This window comes from Pseudophryne corroboree, chromosome 3 (assembly GCF_028390025.1).
Source record: "Pseudophryne corroboree isolate aPseCor3 chromosome 3, aPseCor3.hap2, whole genome shotgun sequence".
NCBI lineage: Eukaryota > Metazoa > Chordata > Amphibia > Anura > Myobatrachidae > Pseudophryne > Pseudophryne corroboree.
In genome coordinates, this window is record NC_086446.1 from 739,894,361 (window position 1) to 739,907,815 (window position 13,455).

A 13,455-nucleotide genomic window follows, 5' to 3' on the forward strand; every position below is an offset into this window, starting at 1 on the left:
TGACTGACACTCAGTGACTTACACGTGTATGCAGACGCTAAGGCCTGCGCCTCGGTCTAGGCGGATCTCTAGTGTACTCAACCGCAGCGTCTAAGCTGCGACCGAGTACCCTCGTGGTAGCGTCTGAGACGGAAGTGAGGTCATTCAGTTCATGGACGGGAGACGCGCGGAAACTGGTCATGAACTTGGAGGAGGGACTGCTAGGAGAGCGTCCGATTCCCCCTGTTGACTTAAACTTTAAGGATCGCGGCCTCAACCTAGTCCTGGCGCCTATGATCCCTAGAGCGTAGCGCTGTCACACTCGAGGTGTTCGGCGCATCAACACACTGTTTGTAGTCTCCACCAATACAGTGTAGCTGTGTCTGGACCCTTTAGTAAGAGGAAATCCATAGACTTACCTTCCCCCCATGCTCCGGCCACAGCCTGGTTACGTCTGCTGGACCTGCTAGAACATCCGACACAGACGCCCGTCAAGACAGCACTGTACCGCTGTATGCGTTTAAGACGCTGTTAGGAAAAGTCGCTCAATAAAACATAGTAAGACTATAAAAACAAAATAATAAAAAGCTTCAGGCTGCTTTATCTACAGCAGCCCTGTGACCATGGTCCGGCTCCTGCCGCACCAAACAAAAAACTGATTTAACTGAGTCAGTGGGCGGGATTATATGGTGAAGCCCCGATGCATCCTGGGAGGCCAGAAAGCTTGTGATCGTGTTGGTGCCATTTCCGCTGTCGCTCCGGCATATCCCAATGTTATCCTGTGGATAATCCTGTGGACCCAGCCAGAGAAATAGTCTATACTTTACTTCTGTTAAGCTGCAATAAAAATTTGCCTTTCTTACTGGGGCTGGTTGTCAGTCGGGAGCACAGCAGAAAAAATTGGATTTTAAATTACCTACCGGTAAATCCTTTTCTCGTAGTCCGTAGAGGATACTGGGGATCCATTTAGTACCAGAGGTATAGACGGGTCCACTAGGAGTCATGGGCACTTTAAGAATTTGATAGTGTGGGCTGGCTCCTCCCTCTATGCCCCTCCTACCAGACTCAGTCTAGGAAACTGTGCCTGAGGAGACGGACATACTTTGAGAGAAGGATATAAAAGAATAGTGGTGACTGGGTGACTGCTCCCCAGCCTCTGAGGCTTGCGTCCGTGGTTAGCAGAATCCAATTTTGAATCCCGAACAGTCGGCCCTCGATTGGGTGAGAAGTCTGTGGCCACCACAGAAGGGAGATTCTGGCCTTTGGTGACAGACGGATCCTCTGGTGCATGTGAAGATGTGATCCGGACCATTTATCCAACAGGTCGAGCTGGAAGGGTCTTCTATGGAAGGTTTCATACTGAATAGCCTCGTAAGAGGCCATCATTTTCCCCAGAAGGCGAATGCATAGATGCACCAATATCTGGGTTGGCTTCAGGACATCCCGAACCATCGACTGGATTACCAATGCCTTTTCCAACGGCAGAGAAACTTTCTGCGACTGTGTGTCCAGTATCATTCCCAGAAATGTGAGCTACCGAGTTGGCTCTAAGTGAGATTTTGGAAGATTTATAATACACCCGTGATCCAGGAGTAGTTTGGTTGTGAGGCCAACGCTGTTCAACAACCTCTACCTGGACGGAGCCTTTATCAGAAGATCGTCCAGGTACGGAATTATGTTCACTCCCTGCTTGCGAAGGAGAAACATCATCTCTGCCATCACCTTGGTGAACACCCTCGGTGCCGTGGAGAGACCAAAAGGCAGGGCCTGGAACTGGTAGAGACAGTCCTGCAGTGCAAATCGTAGATAAGCCTGGTGAGGTGGTCAGATCGGAATGTGAAAGTACGCATCCTTGATATTCAGAGACACTAGGAATTTCCCCTACTCCAGACCTGAGATCACCGCTATCAGAGACTCCATCTTGGATTTGAACACTCGTAAGTACGGGTTCAACGATTTTAGATTCAAAATCGGCCTTACCGAACCGTCCGGTTTCGGTACCACAAACAAGTTGGAATAATATCCCTTGTTTTGGAGAGGAGGTGGAACTGGAACAATGACCAGAGTCTGGTTATACTTGCCTCTTGTGAAACTGGTAAGCCTGATTTGAAGACTCTGTGAGGTGGGAGCTCATGAAACTACAGTCTGTAGCCCTGGGAAATAAGATCTATGACCCAGGGATCCTGGCATGATGTTGTCCCGATGGGACTGAATTTTTTTTAGTCGGGCTCCCACCTGCCAGTCTTCCAGGCATCGCGGGCCACCGTCATGCTGAAGCCTTTGAGGAAGCAGAGCTGGAGCTCTGTTCCTGAGAACCGGCAGTTGTTGGTTTGCATGGTTTACCTCTAGCGCCTCTGTTGGCTGTAAAAGATCCTCTGACTTTGCCCTTAAACTTGGCAGTCCGAAAGGACTGTAGAGTAGGTCCTGAGTAGGTCTTCCTGGTTGGAGGAGCTGCAGAAGGAAGATATGTTGACTTACCCGCAGTAGCTTTGGAGATCCATTTGTCTAGTTTGTCTCCAAATAAGGCCTCTTCTGTGAAGGGTAGGTCTTCCACGCCTTTCCTGGAGTCCGCGTCTGCAGTCCACTGGCTTAACCATAAGCCCCTGCATGCTGACACTGCCATAGCGGTGGTACGTGCATTAAGCAAACCTACTTCTTTCATGGCTTCCATTATAAAGTTCGCAGAGTCCTGTATATGTTGCAGGAGTAAAACAATCTCCCCCCTAGATAAGGAATCCAACCCCTCAATTAGGTTACCTGACCATTTAGCAATGGCTTTAGTAATCCACGCACATGCTATAGTGGGTCTCTGGGCCACCACAGCAACCATGTACAGCATTTGGTGGAGGGAGACAAGGCAATAGCAGATGACCTAAATAATAATTTTTGCTCAGTATTTACTACAGAAGAAGGGATGGGGCCACAGTTAAGTTGCAAGGACATTCATAAAAATAAGGTAGATGAAAATACATTTACAGAGGAGAAGGTCCTAACAGAACTTTCAAAACTAAAAGTGGATAAATCAATGGGACCAGATGGGATACACCCAAGGATACTCAAAGAGCTAAAAGATGTGCTGGTTACACCTTTAACAGAATTATTTAACCAGTCACTAAATACAGGTGCTATTCCAGAGGACTGGAAAAGAGCAAATGTAGTTCCACTGCACAAAAGTGGAAGCAAGGAAGAAGTAACTACAGACCAGTAAGCCTTACATCAGTAGTAGGGAAAGTAATGGAAAAACTATTAAAAGAAAGAGTAGTGGAATATCTTAAATCAAACAACTTACAGGATCCAAAACAGCATGGATTTACTGGTGGGAGATCATGCCAAACAAATCTTATTGACTTTTTTGACTCTGATGAAAATAATATATCAAGGGGGAGCTGTAGATGTAGCATATCTAGACTTTAGTAAGGCATTTGACACTGTCCCACATCGCAGACTGCTAAATAAACTTGAAAGCCTGGGGGTGGATTATAAATCAGTTAAATGGATAAGAACCTGGTTGCAGGATAGGAAACAGACAGTTGTAGTTAATGGAGTGCAATCTATGGAGGGAAATGTTAACAGTGGAGTACCCCAGGGATCTGTACTTGGTCCAGTTCTCTTTAATATCTTTGTTGGTGACATTGCAGATGGTATTGAAGGGAAGATATGCCTTTTTGCAGATGATACAAAGATATGCAACAGGGTAGACACACCGGGAGGGGTCAAACAAATAATTAATGACCTAGGTAGGCTTGAGAAATGGTCAAGAACGTGGCAACTGCAGTTTAATGCTAAAAAATGCAAAATCATGCACTTGGGTCTCAAAAAAAAAACCCAAAGGCTAAGTATAGTATCAAGGGTACTATAATGGAAACTACTGAGGAGGAAAGAGATTTAGGAGTCACTATTTCGAGGCAGGAAAGCAATGCAACAAAGCAATGAGAAAGGCAAGTCAGATGCTTGGTTGCATAGGGAGAGGAATCAGTAGCAGGAAAAAAGAAGTGATAATGCCACTGTATAGGTTATTGGTACGGCCCCATCTGGAATACTGTGTCCAGTTCTGGAGACCCTATCTTCAGAAGGATATAAATACATTAGAGAGTGTACAAAGAAGGGCAACTAAAATGGTGCATGGCCTACATCACAAAACATACCCGGAAAGGCTAAAAGATCTTAACATGTATAGTTTGGAGGAGAGAAGGGAAAGCGGAGACATGATAGAAACTTTCAAATACATCAAGGGTCTTCACAAAGTTCAGGAGGGAAACCTTCAAAGGAAGAGAAGTATTAGAACTCGAGGACATACACTGAGACTGGAGGGGGGGAGGTTCAGGGGAAATTTAAGGAAAAATTACTTCACAGAAAGGGTAGTGGATAAGTGGAATAGCCTCCCATCAGAGGTGATAGAGGCTAAGACTGTAGGGCAATTTAAACATGCTTGGGACAGGCATATGAATATCCTTACAAAGAATTAAGGTTAAAAAAGGGTTGAGATTGCCTAAAGGATAAAATAAAAAAGGGGCAGACTAGATGGGCCAAGTGGTTCTTATCTGCCGTCAAATTCTATGTTTCTATGTTACAAGGATTTGAGTGTAGTCTCAATTTTACGATCAGCCGTGTCTTTCAGGGAGGCTGCACCAGGGACAGGCAACACCATTTTCTGTGACAGCCTGGATACTGATGCATCCGCTATCGATGGACTTTCCTATTTTTCCCTATCCTCAAGAGGAAAAGGAAAGGCTAAGAGTAACCTCTTAGGGATTTGCAATTTCTTATCAGGATTAACCCACGGTGACTGAGGACTTTATTTTACATTAAAATAAGATTCCTCACACTCCTCTGCGTCTCTTTCTCATGGCGGGACATTTATTAGAGATATTGGAAACAATTCCTTTAATGGAATCCAGCCACGCTGGTTCAGCCCCGCTAGCCTGAGAAGGTGCACTACACTAAGTACACAGCAGTGAGCTCCCTGGGGAAGAGGAACACTCTGCCGTACATGAAACACACTCTTTGCCCGACATATTGTTAATGTGACTGCACACACAGGAAAGGTTAAAAACACAATTAACCCACAAAGAGCCCTTCCAGGGAGACACAGAGATATTGGAGCCTGCACACAGCGCCCTTATTGTTAATGCCAAGCTTAGCCGGGTCGCAGACTAAGTACCCAGATTGGGGATTTAGTACACTAATAATCGCTCCCCCCCACTACCGCTGAGGTAATCTGGAGTCACACCGGAGAGCTGCTGGATCCGCTCATAGTGAAGCCCCGCCCCTTCAATGGCGTGCGGTCTTCCCGCTTTTTTTTATACTGGCTGAGGTAATTTTGTGCTTAAAATGGAGACAGATCCATTTTTAGGCTTTGATTGCCAGTTTGGGTACTGTGTACATTGTACAGCGTACTGAGTCGCAGTTGTGTACAGAGTCTGGAGATGCAATCTGCCCCGGTTAGAAGCCGTGCGTCTCCATACCCTCATGCCGCCATAATGGCCGGCGACCCACTAACCGGGATTCCGGCTTAGTATTCGCCACTCTTCTTTCTTCTGGCTCTATTAGGGATGGCGGCGTGCTGCGGGAATGTACGCTCGCCATGGTGGGGCTTGCGAATAGTTCCCTCAGGAGCTAGTGTCCTGTCAGCGGGGAACGGGGCCATTAACCCTTCAAGAGGTTGAGCCATTCCCCTCCCCCCTAAGTCCCATGAAGCAGGCAGGCTGGTGCCAACCAGCCCTGCCTGAAAATAACAAACAGAAAAATAAATGCAGAAAACTCTCCAGGAGCTTCTAGGCTCCTCGAGCACATTTTCTAAACTGAGTCTGGTAGGAGGGGCATAGAGGGAGGAGCCAGCCCACACCATACTTACCTACTCTCCCGGAAGCTGCGGGAGGCTCCCGTTTTTTGGGGTAGCCCCCCGCACCCCCGGAAGAGTGGGCAGGTCTCCCGCATCCTGCTCGCACCCTAGTGATGCGAGCAGGATGGAGAGATAATAAGAATTTACTCACCGGTAATTCTATTTCTCGTAGTCCGTAGTGGATGCTGGGGACTCCGTCAGGACCATGGGGAATAGCGGCTCCGCAGGAGACAGGGCACAAAATTTAAAAGTTTGACCACTAGGTGGTGTGTACTGGCTCCTCCCCCTATGACCCTCCTCCAAGCCTCAGTTAGGATACTGTGCCCGGACGAGCGTACACAATAAGGAAGGATTTTGAATCCCGGGTAAGACTCATACCAACCACACCAATCACACCGTACAACTTGTGATCTGAACCCAGTTAACAGTATGATAACGTAGGAGCCTCTGAAAAGATGGCTCACAACAATAAACAACCCGATTTTTTTGTAACAATAACTATGTACAAGTATTGCAGACAATCCGCACTTGGGATGGGCGCCCAGCATCCACTACGGACTACGAGAAATAGAATTACCGGTGAGTAAATTCTTATTTTCTCTGACGTCCTAGTGGATGCTGGGGACTCCGTCAGGACCATGGGGATTATACCAAAGCTCCCAAACGGGCGGGAGAGTGCGGATGACTCTGCAGCACCGAATGAGAGAACTCCAGGTCCTCCTTAGCCAGGGTATCAAATTTGTAGAATTTTACAAACGTGTTCTCCCCTGACCACGTAGCTGCTCGGCAGAGTTGTAATGCCGAGACCCCTCGGGCAGCCGCCCAAGATGAGCCCACCTTCCTTGTGGAGTGGGCATTGACAGATTTAGGCTGTGGCAGGCCTGCCACAGAATGTGCCAGTTGAATTGTGCTACAAATCCAACGAGCAATCGTCTGCTTAAATATATATTTTCAATGCTCTGACAACGTCCAGCAACTTGGAATCCTCCAAATCGCTAGTAGCCGCAGGCACCACAATAGGCTGGTTCAGGTGAAACGCTGATACCACCTTAGGCAGAAAATGAGGACGCGTCCTCAATTCTGCCCTGTCCGAATGGAAAATCAGATATGGGCTTTTATACGATAAAGCCGCCAATTCCGACACTCTCCTGGCTGAAGCCAGGGCCAGTAGCATGGTTACTTTCCATGTAAGATATTTCAAATCTACCGATTTGAGTGGCTCAAACCAATGGGATTTGAGAAAATCCAAAACTACATTGAGATCCCACGGTGCCACTGGGGGCACAACCGGGGGCTGTATATGTAGTACTCTGTCGGGGCCTTCCTGGCCTCACACCATGCAACATATTTTCTCCAAATGCGGTGATAATGTTGTGCAGTCACCTCCTTCCGGGCTTTGACCAGGGTAGGGATGACCTCTTCCGGAATGCCTTTTTCCCTTAGGATCCGGCGTTCAACCGCCATGCCGTCAAACGCAGCCGCGGTAAGTCTTGGAATAGACACGGTCCCTGCTGAAGCAGATCCCTTCTTAGAGGTAGAGGCCACGGATCTTCCGTGAGCATCTCCTGAAGTTCCGGGTACCAAGTCCTTCTTGGCCAGTCCGGAGCCACCAGTATCGTTCTTACTCCCCTTTGCCGTATAATTCTCAGTACCTTGGGTATGAGAGGCAGAGGAGGGAACACATACACTGACTGGTACACCCATGGTGTTACCAGAGCGTCCACAGCTATTGCCTGAGGGTCTCTTGACCTGGCGCAATACCTGTCCAGTTTTTTGTTGAGGCGGGATGCCATCATGTCCACCATTGGTCTTTCCAATGGACTACAATCATGTGGAAGACTTCTGGATGAAGTCCCCACTCTCCCGGGTGAAGATCGTGTCTGCTGAGGAAGTCTGCTTCCCAGTTGTCCACTCCCGGGATGAACACTGCTGACAGTGCTATCACATGATTTTCCGCCCAGCGAAGAATCCTTGCAGCTTCTGCCATTGCCCTCCTGCTTCTTGTGCCGCCCTGTCTGTTTACGTGGGCGACTGTCGTGATGTTGTCCGACCGGATCAACACCGGCTGACCCTGAAGCAGAGGTTTTGCCAGGCTTAGAGCATTGTAGATTGCTCTTAGTTCCAGTATATTTATGTGAAGAGACGTTTCCAGGCTTGACCACACGCCCTGGAAGTTTCTTCCTTGTGTGACCGCTCCCCAGCCTCTCAGGCTGGCATCCGTGGTCACTAGGACCCAGTTCTGTATGCCGAATCTGCGGCCCTCTAACAGATGAGCACTCTGCAACCACCATAGCAGAGAGACCCTTGTCCTTGTCGACAATTTTATCCGCTGATGCATCTGCAGATGCGATCCGGACCATTTGTCTAGCAGATCCCACTGAAAAATTCGTGCATGGAATCTGCCGAATGGAATCGCTTCGTAAGAAGCCACCATTTTTCCCAGGACTCTTGTGCATTGATGCACAGACACTGTCCCTGGTTTTAGGAGGTTCCTGACGAGTTCGGATAACTCCCTGGCTTTCTCCTCCGGAAGAAATACCTTTTTCTGAACAGTGTCCAGAATCATCCCTAGGAACAGCAGACGTGTCGTCGGGATCAGTTGGGATTTTGGAAAATTCAGAATCCACCCGTGCTGTTGGAGCACTACTTGAGTTAGTGCTACTCCGACCTCCAGCTGTTCTCTGGATCTTGCCCTTATCAGGAGATCGTCCAAGTAAGGGATAATTAATACGCCTTCACTTCGAAGAAGGATCATCATTTCGGCCATTACCTTGGTAAAGACCCTGGGTGCCGTGGACAATCCAAACGGCAGCGTCTGAAACTGACAATGACAGTTTTGTACCACGAACCTGAGGTACCCTTGGTGTGAAGGGCAAATTGGGACATGAAGGTAAGCATCCTTGATGTCCAAGGACACCATAAAATCCCCTTCTTCCAGATTCGCTATCACTGCTCTGAGTGACTCCATCTTGAACTTGAATTTTTGTATGTACAGGTTCAGAGATTTCAGATTTAGAATAGGTCTTACCGAGCCGTCCGGCTTCGGTACCACAAATAGCGTGGAGTAATACCCCTTTCCCTGTTGTAGAAGGGGTACCTTAATTATCACCTGCTGAGAATACAGCTTGTGAATGGCTTCCAATACCGTCGCCCTGTCTGAGGGAGACGTTGGCAAAGCAGATTTTAGGAACCGGCGAGGGGGAGACTTCTCGAATTCCAACCTGTAACCCTGAGATACTACCTGCAGGATCCAGGGGTCCACCTGCGAGTGAGCCCACTGTGCGCTGAAATTCTTGAGGCGACCCCCCACCGCCCCTGAGTCCGCTTGTAAGGTCCCAGTGTCATGCTGAGGCCTTTGCAGAAGCCGGGGAGGACTTCTGCTCCTGGGAAGGGGCTGCTTGCTGCAGTCTCTTACCCTTTCCTTTGCCTCGGGGCAAATATGAATGTCCTTTTGCTCGCTTGTTCTTATAGGAACGAAAAGGACTGCGGCTGAAAAGACTGCGGCTTTTTCTGCTGGGAGGGGACTTGAGATAAAAAGGTGGACTTCCCGGCTGTTGCCGTGGCTACCAAATCCGATAGACCGACCCCAAATAATTCCTCCCCTTTATACGGCAATACTTCCATATGCCGTTTGGAATCCGCATCGCCTGACCACTGTCGTGTCCATAGACTTCTTCTGGCAGATATGGACATCGCACTTACTCTTGATGCCAGAGTGCAGATATCCCTCTGTGCATCTCGCATATAAAGGAATGCATCCTTTAATTGCTCTATAGTCAATAAAATACTGTCCCTATCCAGGGTATCAATATTTTCAGTCAGGGAATCCGACCAAGCCACCCCAGCACTGCACATCCAGGCTGAGGCGATTGCTGGTCGCAGTAGAACACCAGTATGTGTGTATATACTTTTTAGAGTATTTTCCAGCCTCCTATCAGCTGGATCCTTGAGGGCGGCCGTATCAGGAGACGGTAACGCCACTTGTTTGGATAAACGTGTGAGCGCCTTGTCCACCCTAGGGGGTGTTTCCCAGCGCACCCTAACCTCTGGCGGGAAAGGGTATAACGCCAATAACTTCTTTGAAATTAGCAGTTTTTTATCAGGGGTAACCCACGCTTCATCACACACGTCATTCAATTCCTCTGATTCAGGAAAAACTACAGGTAGTTTTTTCAGACCCCACATAATACCCCTTTTTGTGGTACTTGCAGTATCAGAGATATGCAAAGCCTCCTTCATTGCTGTGATCATATAACGTGTGGCCCTACTGGAAAATACGTTCGTTTCTTCACCGTCGACACTAGATTCGGTGTCCGTGTCTGGGTCTGTGTCGACCGACTGAGGCAAAGGGCGTTTTACAGCCCCTGACGGTGTTTGAGACGCCTGTACAGGTACTAACTGGTTTGCCGGTCGTCTCATGTCGTCAACCGACTTTTGCAGCGTGCTGACATTATCACGTAATTCCATAAACAAAGCCATCCATTCCGGTGTCGACTCCCTAGGGGGTGACATCACCATTACCGGCAATTGCTCCGCCTCCACACCAACATCGTCCTCATACATGTCGACACACACGTACCGACACACAGCAGACACACAGGGAATGCTCTGATAGAAGACAGGACCCCACTAGCCCTTTGGGGAGACAGAGGGAGAGTTTGCCAGCACACACCAAAGCGCTATAATTATATAGGAACAACCTTATATAAGTGTTGTTTCCTTATAGCTGCTTAAATATATATAATATCGCCAAAAAATGCCCCCCCTCTCTGTTTTTTACCCTGTTTCTGTAGTGCAGTGCAGGGGAGAGCCTGGGAGCCTTCCTAGCAGCGGAGCTGTGTAGGAAAATGGCGCTGTGTGCTGAGGAGATAGGCCCCGCCCCCTATTCCGGTGGGCTCTTCTCCCGGTTTTTCTGAGACCTGGCAGGGGTGAAATACATCCATATAGCCTCATGGACTATATGTGATGTATTCTTTTTAGCCAGAAAGGTATTAACATTGCTGCCCAGGGCGCCCCCCCCAGCGCCCTGCACCCTCAGTGACCGCCGGTGTGAAGTGTGCCTGAGCGCAATGGCGCACAGCTGCAGTGCTGTGCGCTACCTCATGAAGACTGAAAAGCCTTCAGCCGCCGGTTTCTGGACCTCTTCTTACTTCGGCATCTGCAAGGGGGTCGGCGGCGCGGCTCCGGTGACCCATCCAGGCTGTACCTGTGATCGTCCCTCTGGAGCTAGTGTCCAGTAGCCTAAGAAGCAAATCCATCCTGCACGCAGGTGAGTTCACTTCTTCTCCCCTAGGTCCCTCGTTGCAGTGAGCCTGTTGCCAGCAGGACTCACTGAAAATAATAAAACTATCAAAACTTTTACTCTAAGCAGCTCTTTATGACAGCCACCTAGATTGCACCCTGCTCGGACGGGCACAAAAACCTAACTGAGGCTTGGAGGAGGGTCATAGGGGGAGGAGCCAGTACACACCACCTAGTGGTCAAACTTTTAAATTTTGTGCCCTGTCTCCTGCGGAGCCGCTATTCCCCATGGTCCTGACGGAGTCCCCAGCATCCACTAGGACGTCAGAGAAAACCTCCTGCATTCGCGGGTCCGTCGGGTGGAGAAGGGGTTGAAATGATGCAAATCGCGTCATTTTAGTCCCACCCCCTTCCCGCGAAACGCGGCATTTCCCGATGCGGGAGCGGGGCTTAGTGATGTCACAGTCCGGCCCCGCCCCCCGAAGACACCTGCAGCGTCTCCTCTCCGAGCTTCTCCCGGAGAGGAGAAATACAATGTAGGTAAGTATTGCCCACACTATCAAATTCTTAAAGTGCCCATGGCTCCTAGTGGACCTGCCTATACCCCTGGTACTAAATGGATCCCCAGTATCCTCTAGGACGTAAGAGAAAAAGAAAGTAGCTGTGCACCTGGGTACACCATGCAGCAATGCAAGGGGCGCAAATACATCTATTATTATTGCATGTAGGGTAAATACTAGCTGCTTTTGTATGTAGCCCCCACATGCTGGTTAGATTTGTACACACCAGTTTAGATGCGACTTTGGACACACCCCTTCCAAATCTAAATCGCTCTGCACACTGTACATCTGCCCCCTCTGCAATGCAGCATGGTGTTACCCAGGGGCAAACGTTACTTGTTTTGTTTGTTTATTTGCGTTGTTCCCATCTCTGAATCTGCCCCAGTGTCCTCAAGGCTATTAATCAGCCATAAGATCTGCATGGGATGTTTCCTTCTTCCCTCGGCTGTTGCTCAGCACATGGCCTCCACACTCCATGCCGACAAGTCTCGCCACCACTTTCAAGAGATTTCCGTTAAAATCCAAAAACATAGGCTTACCTATGGTAGGTGTAATTCCTCCTTCTAGCAAACTGGCACATAATTCTATACGCCCGGCACCTATTAGAAACAAAGCAATAGTTATGTACGGAAAGAAAAATTATAATAACAAAAAAAGGACACATAGGATGACATTAAATCTCCTGCCTCCCAGATGACATTAGACATTATCTCACCTCCCCGCTCAGCATTCACAGCAGACTCCACGGAATCTACACAGACCTCCATTAAAAATCCTTGATCCGCCATCTCTCTACACACAAGCACAGAGAATAATTACAAAGACTGCAAGTGGCACAAGACCAACTGGGACACCACAAGGTGAGCTGCGGGAGCGTGCAACGACACTGGTTTTACATAACATTTGCCTGTAGTATTGCCTATAACTATAATATCCAGAGTGCACTGTACAGGTGGCATTTTGCAATCTACAATTAATATAATTTGATCCTACGAAATACCATAAAATGCAAGTACCTTGATAGATGGTTACCATAGCGATGCCCAAATAAAATAAACCTGTCCCTGCAGATTGTTTAATAGGCCACAGAAATGCAATGTACGGAGGATCAGCTAAGGTCACAGAGAACACAACACATGCACTCTCAGCGGAGGGGAGTACTCCCAACACTGCCACTGCTGCTGCATGCGATACTGCACACATGGAAGTGTCTGTGGACCCATAAGTGAGACATGCTGCTACCAGTGCACAGGCTGGAAGGGCCCTGGGCCTGCAGGGTGACCTAGGGACAAGCACTCCCATTGGTGACATAACACAGCACACTGGTTGTAGTGTTAGCAGAGTCCATTGATAGCATGTAATTATATATAAATGTGCAGGGGGAAGACAGGGGAACACAGGACATGTCAGGGGGAATATAGGGATCACCCACATCCTGCATCCTTAGAGCGGGTCACATATGCGGATCACACTCCCAGGGAACACAAATGGCATGTTTACCTCCCAGCATCACCATCCCCCACCTCCCTCCTCCCAACCCGCACACCGCGCCGATTGGCTGCCCCTTCCAACTGCCTGCCTTCCGATTGGACGTTTTGCCACCTGCTTTTCGTCCGATTGGACAGCGTAGTATCCGCCTCGACTCTGATTTGGCGCCCAGATGACAACTCCGTCCACTAGTGTCCATTCATTGGGCGAGCGCCTACGGCTTCTCATTGGATAAAGACCTGTCTTTCCTGTTGCGCCATTTTGATTGTGGGAAAGGTCCCGGTTATATGGCGCCGATACGGGGCGTAATGCCAGAGATCCCGCATCAAGCTTGTCTCTCTCGTG

The 13,455-nt window shown here is 48.7% G+C and overlaps 1 protein-coding gene across 5 annotated transcripts in view; it reads right to left on the reverse strand.

Moving 5' to 3' along the window:
* Window positions 1-13,428, reverse strand: part of CUTC (cutC copper transporter) — a 60,287-nt gene extending 46,859 nt beyond the window's left edge. Inside the window, exons 1-3 of one of the 5 annotated variants that reach the window (XM_063962260.1) lie at window positions 13,202-13,428; window positions 12,338-12,414; window positions 12,162-12,221 (exon numbers count right to left, since the gene is read on the reverse strand). In XM_063962260.1, coding sequence (XP_063818330.1) covers window positions 12,162-12,221; window positions 12,338-12,414; window positions 13,202-13,338 — 274 coding nt within the window. In that variant the 5' untranslated portion in view covers window positions 13,339-13,428. Of the gene's footprint in view, window positions 1-12,161; window positions 12,222-12,337; window positions 12,415-12,638; window positions 13,023-13,054; window positions 13,152-13,201 lie in introns of those variants that run through there. The other 4 variants (XM_063962263.1, XM_063962265.1, XM_063962262.1 and 1 more) reach the window with 4 other exon arrangements.
* Window positions 13,429-13,455: the final 27 nt, after the last annotated feature.